Genomic DNA, 8,404 nt, shown 5'->3' with positions numbered 1-8,404 from the left:
AATTAAATATTTAGGCAGCATTTTCAGAACATATTACGGAAATATCAAAATCGTCTTAAAAACATATAAGAGTTTTTTCACCTACTTTCTATCTTATAATAAGAGCCTTGACAAAATAAATTAGTAAAAGAAATAAAATATTAAGTGCAATCTACCAAAAGAGGCACCTGACAGGTATGTGAATTTTTATCACTATCAAGTGAGCACTATTCACCAGTATAACCAAAAATGTTTGTAGACCAAGAATTCTCATCAGTTTTTGATTGAGGAGTTAGGTTATATCTAACACACAGGTATTGGTATTGTTGCTTGTTATGTAGGTTTAGTTTTAATAGTGTAGTTATCTTTATAAATTAAAAACCAGTTATAATATTTTCATGGATATATGGGGTCTCACTGCCGAGGTCTGACATAATCATTGCAGCCAATATTCTGGTGCTCAGATTGAGCAAAGCCACATAAGTAGTGCAAATACATAGTAGATAAAACAGATTTTTTAAAAAAATATGTTTTCATTGATTTTTTTTAGAGAGGAAGGGTGAGGGAGAGTGAGAGAGAAACATCAATGAGAGAGATATTGATCAACTGCCTCCTGCACGTCCTCCTAATGGGGACTGAGGCAGCAACCTGGGTATGTGCCCTGACCAGGAATTGAACCTGGGACCCCTTGGTTCATGGGTCAGTGCTCAACCACTGAGCAACACTGGCTGGAAAGATAAAACATTTGAGACTCATTCCATCCCTGTACTTTCTCTCACATGAAAATTATCATGGTCTTCTCAAGTTATGTTTTGTGGCATCATCCCAGAAATAAAATCCATAACTGTGATTTACATATTACACACAGGAATTTAAGGTCACACAATGAAACAATGCTTTAGCTTTGAAAGTGAGTGAGGAAGGAAAGACTGAGGTGATACGGAATGGACAGGGACTATGAGGAAATGGAGAGGAAGCTGGGCACTGTGCTGGGGCTAAATGGAGAATGACTGCTAAGACATGCAGAAGGAGAAACAAGGAAGGACCAAGATATGGAAACAAGTCAAGTTCCCATCAATAAAGGATGGGTAAGAAAGTGGTAGTACAGATATACAATGGGAAATTACACAGCCATAAAAAAAGAATGAAATCTTACCATTTGTGACAGCATGGGTGGGTCTGGAGGTATTATGCTAAGTGAAATAAGCCTGTCAGAGAAAAAAAAATACCACATGACTTCACTTATATATGGAATCTAAAAAACAAAATTGAAACAATCTCAGAGGTATAGGAACAGACTGACAGTTGCCAGAGGGGAGGAGGATTGGAGGAATGGGTGAAAAAAGTAAAGAGATTAAGAAGTAAAATTGAGCCCGGCTGTGGTGGTTCAGTGATTGAGCAACAACTTATGAACCAGGATGTCATGGTTCAATTCCAGTTAGTGTACAACCCGGGTTGTGGGTTCGCTCCCCAGTGTGGGGTGTGCAGGAGGCATCCAATTAATGATTCTCTTTCATCATTGTTTTTTTAAAAAAATATATTTTACGGATTTTTTACAGAGAGGAAGGGAGAGGGATAGGGAGTTAGAAACATCGATGAGAGAGAAACATCAATCAGCTGCCTCCTGCACACTTCCCACTGGGGATGTGCCTGCAACCAAGGTACATGCCCTTGACCGGAATCGAACCTGGGACCCTTGAGTCCGCAGGCCGATGCTCTATCCACTGAGCCAAACCAGTTAGGGCTCTTTCATTATTGTTGTTACTATATTTCTCTCTCCCTCTCTTTACCTCTCTGAAGTAAATTAAAAAATTTTTTTAAAAAAAGAAGTAAAATTGATAGTTACAAAATAGTCATAGGGATGTAAAATACAACACAGGGAATATAGTTAATAATACTGTGGTAACTCTAAAAGGTGCCAGGTGGGTACTGAAAATACTGAAGGGAACACTTTGTAAGGATATGATTGTCTCACTACTATGCTATACACCTAAAACTAATCTATACTAATAAGAGGTTAGGGCCGTCATGGACAAGACTGACGACTGAGCAGTTGGCCCCTGGCCGCCGAGGCACGCAGATGGGAAGGTTCTGTGGGCTCTGGGCCTCTGGGGCATGATGGTGGGAGCGATCTGTGGGCTCAGGTCACTGGGGTGTGGGGCGGGAGTGGTTGGTGGGCTCTGGGCTGCTGGGGTGTGGCAGTGAGAAGGGTCTGTGAGCCCCAGGCCGCTGGGACATGGCAGCGGGAGCAATTGTGGGCCCCGGCAGCGATCTGTGGGCCCAGGCCGCTGGGGTGTGATAGTGGGGGTGATCTGTGGGCCCAGGCAACCTAGGCACAGCGGCAAGAAAGGTCTGTGGGCTCTGGGCCGCTGGGGCGTGGTGGTGAGAAGTGTCTGTAGTGGCCAGCAGGGGAGGGCAGTTAGGAGCAACCAGGACTGCAGGGGAGGGCAGTTGGGGGCAGCTGGACCATCAGGGGAGGGCAATTCAGGGCAATCGGACCAGCAGGAGAGCAGTTAGGCATCAATCAGGATGACAGGGTACTGGTTAGGGGGTGATCAGGCTGGCAGGCAGAAGCAGTTAGGAGCAATCAGGCAGGTAGGCAGGCAGGTGAGCGGTTGGGAGTCAGCAGTCCTAGATTGTGAGAGGGATGTCTGACTGCTGGTTTAGGCCCGATCCCTGTGGACAACCCACAGTTGGACATCCCCCGAGCGGTCCCAGATTGGAGAGGGTGCAGGCTGGGCTGAGAGATCCCCCACCCTGTGCACAAATTTCATGCACCGGGATTCTAGTACTAAATAATACTGAATGTAAGCTATAATTGAAAAATAAAGTTTTAAAAAAGGAGAAAAAAGTAGATGAGAAGAAAGAGCTCATAGATTGGGAGAAAAGGGAGCCCAGTAGGACACACAGAATGCTAGAGGGAAAGGTGACAAGATTAGAAAATATTTATTTCTTTCAACCCAGCTATTCTACAGATAAGAAAACTTAGGCCAGAACACTGATGTGTTTTTTTCCAGCAGGTGTCTCATCCAGGAATTTATCTTGACTCTCAGTCCTAAGATTCTGTTAGGTCAAGAGACTTGCTTTGAAGGGCAAGAATCACTCTCATCAGATACACATAGAGGCTGGAAGCCAGAAAGAGGATAGAGAAACTTGAAGCCAAGTGGGAGGGAAAAGAAGAAGCTCAATAAAAGGCACATGACTGTAAAAGGCAGTGGGTTTCTCTAGCAGGGAAGTTGAGGTTATTGTTGCTGGGGAGTGGGAGTTCAGGTAAGAGGCAGTGGATTTCTCTAGCAGGGAAGTTGAGGTTACTGCTGCTGGGGAAGGGGAGTTCAGATGAGTGTGTGAGACTGTGTGGGAGGGGAGCTCCGGTCAGGGTTCTGAGGAGAGCTTTAGAGGACAGAGAAATCCCAGAGCTCTGATGGTGTTTGAGGAGCACCACGTAACAGCTGTTAGAACATGAGCATGCTTGTAGCCTAAGCACCAATGGACCAAGAGGAGGGATTTCCAGGGAGGTCTGAAGACACAGGGGAAAACATGGGCGTCCTGCCCTGGCCAGTGTGGCTCAGTTCATGGAGGGTAGTCCCGGGCACCAAAAGGGGGGCAGGACAGTTAACAAGATTATGTGCTCCCCTGAGGTGGTTACACCTGAGAGGGGTCTGGAAAAGATTACTTTTGACATTTCAAAGGTGTGTTCACCTAGATGCACAAGAACAATGGACAGAGCTTTCTGAAGGCAAAGATACACCTTTTATAGACCTGGAGCAGACTACCCATTGTGACCTGCCTAGTTAGCAAGTTATGACAGGTCACCCTGTGAGGCTACTTTCTGTCACTGAACTTGTCAGATTTACCACATGGCACTTTTTAAATTGAGGTAGGAGAGGCAATTCTGAGGTAAAGATGAGGTAGGAACGGTTGGGGCTTCAAAAGCTTGGTAATGAGAGATGTTCAATAACTAGTAGTCTGCCCTGCCATGTAGATTGGTTAAAAAATGTTTCTGCTGAAAGCTTATTATGGGCAAGTCCCCTCATTTAAATTCTTTAAGGGAGAAGTAAAAGTTTCTTATAAGCCTGCAGGGTCTTAATTGTCTTTGGCTCAACATAATTCCAATGCTAAGGCTCAAAATAATACGAATGCTACTGTGGCACATTTTGGGGAGGCCTGTTCTGAACCCCTACCATAGCCATAGAGTAATTGAGCTTATCAGCTTGTTAGCACCAATATAAACCTTTTTTTCTATTCATGCAATTATCCCATTCTTTTCTCCTAAAATTCCCTTGCTCTCACCCTGTAATCAGGACACTAGATGGGTTTCTGCTTGAATCTGTGCTTCCAAATTGCAATATTTTGATACCAAATAAACCTTATTGCCTTGCATTTTGACTTTTTAATTTTACGTTAAGATAATCTTAACATTTTCCAATATATTTTAAGAATTAGCCTTGGATAATTTCTGTTTCCTTGTACATACATAAATAACAAAATAACAGCCAGAGCACATTTATGTAGAAGTTACAAAGGAAAACAACATTTTAAGAGCCTTTTAAACATTATAAAAATGAGGGTCAGCATGGCCAGCAAAGACGAACTTATGATAAAACAAGCATGGAACATCCAAGCAGGGCCAATAAGAAGGAAATCTTGGATAAAGAACTCCAGAATATTCTATTAATTTAATTTCCCACAAATTATCACTGTTTCTTAAAATATAACTAGGAGATTTACAGCATAACCCTCTGTGTAAACTTCATGCTTATTAGCATATATTTTAATCAAATAAAACTATGTAAGGTTCTCATTTCACAAAGTAGAAATATAAATAATGATTTCGGATCCTTTAAACAACGATGCTAAAAATCTAATGAAAAAAATAATTGGATGCCTGAACCCAATTATTCAATCATTCAAACTTATTCACTGAGCACCTTGCCAGGCATTGCATTGAACTGGGGACCCAGTACAACAGGGGTATACAGACCTAACACACTGAGGCCAAGATTCTGAGTGGGCAACATCAGTTAAGGGTTCCTGGGACTTTGTTCAAGAAGACTTGTTTTTGTCTAGTCTATACATTATAATAAAACCCCGCACACCAAGGAGTATAGTCCTTAGTTTATGTGTTTTCTTCTTAAGTAGAATGAAAGCTCCTTGAATAAACTGCCTGTAGACCACTATACATTCAAGAGTGTTGCAAGGTCCTTGTATCTAGGCAGGTGCTAAGTGACATTTGGGTAAAATTTCTTTTGGGTATATATCAGTGTAAGTCAGAGGAGATGTTTCTTTATGTTTCCAGGTTCCTGTGGTGTCTGTGATGGCTACTGGTTCTTCCCTAAGGATAATGGAGTAGTAGTTTATACTGTTACACAGGCCAATAGGGAGATTCTGAAAATCAAATGGAAAAAAACCAATGAGATGTCAGAGATAATAATGAGGTGGGGTGGGGCTCAGATAGAAGAAGAGTACTTGAAGAAAATTTAAATTTGGCAAGAAGGACAGAGTGACAGGAAAGAGCAGGGACAACTGAACATCAGGTAGGAATTGGAAAGCCTTTTGGTTTTATGCTTTCATTGTCTGAATGAGAAGAAAATGTCCCCAGTGGTAAACTGACTTTTCAATAGCACATAAGACATAGTCCAGAGAAGCTGAATTAGAGAAAGATGAACAGAATGAAGGCTGGTAGCAAGGGGAGATGTTGAAAGTCAGAAGTGGAGGGGAAATGAGAGGCTGAGTCAGTGCCTAGAGTTTAGGGAAGTAGCACTTTTTCTTTTCTTTTCTTTTTTTGGTTTTGGTTTTTTGGTAGAAGAAGGAAGTCAGAATAGAGGTATTGTGGAGTAGTTTTATTTAAAACAGAAACTAAAGACAAACTTTCTTGAGAAAGAAATAACATCAGTAAATGAAATGCTGTTTCTGCAAATTTTATTGCTAGCAGTTCTCCTCGCAACTGATGACAATGAAGATGGTAAGAACTCTGGCCACTGCCCTGTTGGGTGCAAAAGGGATGTGTGTGTGTGTGTGTGTGTGTGTGTGTGTGTGTGTGTGTGTGTGTGTGTTTCTGTGCAGTGTGGTGACCTCGGAACATAACTTGAGAGGAGAATTCCAACATGGTTTTGAGTATCCCGTACTCTGGGACCCTGTGCCCTTCTGAAGTTTGTTTGTAAAGCCTGGGGCCCTGGGAAGCTTAGTGTCTGCTGAGGTAGCCATGGCTTCCCTTATCTCTAGATTCTGAGTGTTTCCTTCCTGCCACCTTTCTTCATTCTCTATTCTTCCAGATGCCTTTTCTTCTCCTCATTTTTTTAAAAAATATATTTTATTGATTTTTTTACAGAAAGGTAGGGAGAGGGATAGAGAGTTAGAAACATTGATGAGAGAGAAACATGGATCAGCTGCCTCCTGCACACCCCTACTGGGGATGTGCTGCAACCAAGGTACATGCCCTTGATCAGAATCTAACCTGGGACCCTTCAGTCCGCAGGCCAACGCTCTATCCACTGAGCCAAACCGGTTAGGGCTGTTCTCCTCATTCTGTTTGTTCTTTTGCCAAAGCCTTCCAGGAGAAGATCTTCAAAATGATCCACACCGCATCCTTCTACAATGATTCCTCGGTGAAAATTCAGAACTCTGCTTGGTTGGATGACTTGCAGACTCATGGCTGGGACACCAACTCTGGCAGAATTATTTTCCTGCGTCCTTGGTCCAAGGTCAATTTGAGGAAGGAAGAGATAAAAGAACTGGAAGGATTCTTCCGTGGGTTCTTTCTTGTAATGCCTCAAGTAATTCACAGACATTCCAGTGAATGGAAGTTTAAATGTAAGTTCAAGTCCAAAAATGGGGAGGTGCAACGTGCTGGGTCAGGGGTGTGTGTGTCTCAATGAGTTCCTTATTCCATTTTCCCCCAGATTCAATCTCTTCAGCATTCTCTGTCTGTACATTTATTGTAACCTATTGTATTTCATTCACCCTGGGTTGTAATCACAACTCTTACATTAACTGCTTCCTTATTCTATTGCTCTCACCATTTATGTCACAATCTTTCAAGAATTTGCTCACTTCATTTTCCAAAAAAGAGTCATTATTTCCTCTTCCATCTTCAACTACCGCCAATTACACTTTTTCTAAAGTTCTGATCAAACAAGACTTTGTTCCATGACCTCAAAACCCCCAATCTTCTTTTATTTCCTTTTTTTTTGTTGCTTCCACTAATTTCATCTTTTAATTCCCTCTTTCCGCTAATTTACAATCCATCTTTCCTAGATCCCTTTGAGGTTCAGGTAACATTGGGCTGTGAGCTGAACCATGAGGGAGCCATTGTAGGCTTCCAGCGATTCGCTTATCAAGGATCCGATCTCTTGTACTTCCAAAACAATTCATTGCTACCATCTGCAAAGGGTGGAACAAGAGCTCAGGATATGTGCAGACTATTCAATCAGCATCGTGCCAGCAAGAAAACAGTACAGAGGATTCTCAGTGACACCTGCCCACGTTTCCTCTTGAGTATTCTTGATGCAGGGAAGGCCGATCTCCAGAGACAAGGTCAGTCCCAGATTCTTCATCCAAGAATTTTCTAAAATTACACCTTCCCACCTTCCCTTTAAATTGAGAATAAGGGGTCAAGAGGGAGAAGGATCATGCGTGATGAATTCCCAGCATGTGGCAGATGTGTCTGTCTAAGCTGATGTGAAGAGATGAACCTCCAAGTCTGTGTTAGAGTCCTTATCTGAATATCTCTCCTGTTCTCTGCAGTAAAACCAGAGGCCTGGCTGTCCACTGGCCCCAAGCCTGGTCCTGACCATCAGATGCTGATTTGCCATGTCTCTGGCTTCCATCCAAAGCCAATTTGGGTAAAGTGGATGCGAGGTGAACAGGTACAACAGGGCACTCAACAAAGTGATATCTTGCCCAATGCTGATGGGACATGGTACCTTCAGGTTTTCCTGGATGTGGAAGCCACTGAGACATCTGGCCTGTATTGCCGGGTGAGACATAGCAGCCTAGGAGGCCAGGACATCCTCCTCTACTTGGGTAAGAAAGACTGGGGCCCGCACTGGGAATGGGAGTAGATGGTCCATAAGCAGAGCAGGAGAGCCAAGTAAAAAAATTGGGATTTATGGACTGCAGACCCAAAAGAATGAAACTAGTTCAACAAATAGAAGAATTGAAATGGAGAGACCTGCAGAAGTAGGAAGATGTTGAGGGTTAGATGAAAGATTCAACTCTGAAGAGGGAGGAGAGAGTAAACAAGAACAAAGATTAGTGAGGCAAACACTAAAATAAAAAAGGCAGACCAGGGAAAGGCAGTAAACAGGAGGTGGGATTGAAATGACACCTTGTGTGCACCCAAACCCACAGAACATCATCAAGGCTCCATGGGCTGGATCATCTTGGCAGTGATGGTGCCCCTGGTGCTTCTGACAGCTCTCGCATT

The 8,404-nt window shown here is 42.9% G+C and overlaps 1 protein-coding gene across 1 annotated transcript; it reads left to right on the top strand.

The window, feature by feature from the left end:
* Positions 1-5,777: 5,777 nt before the first annotated feature.
* Positions 5,778-8,402, top strand: LOC118661470 (T-cell surface glycoprotein CD1a-like; the record flags this gene model as incomplete). The annotated part of the gene is made up of 5 exons (XM_036319570.1): positions 5,778-5,941; positions 6,526-6,789; positions 7,234-7,512; positions 7,723-8,001; positions 8,329-8,402. Coding segments are annotated over exons 1-5 (957 nt in total), but the record flags the coding sequence as incomplete, so codon positions are not given.
* Positions 8,403-8,404: the final 2 nt, after the last annotated feature.

Source organism: Myotis myotis, unplaced genomic scaffold (assembly GCF_014108235.1).
Source record: "Myotis myotis isolate mMyoMyo1 unplaced genomic scaffold, mMyoMyo1.p scaffold_m19_p_8, whole genome shotgun sequence".
Lineage (NCBI taxonomy): Eukaryota > Metazoa > Chordata > Mammalia > Chiroptera > Vespertilionidae > Myotis > Myotis myotis.
The sequence above is the reverse complement of the archived record's forward strand: the minus strand, read 5'-3'. Positions and strand labels throughout refer to the sequence as shown.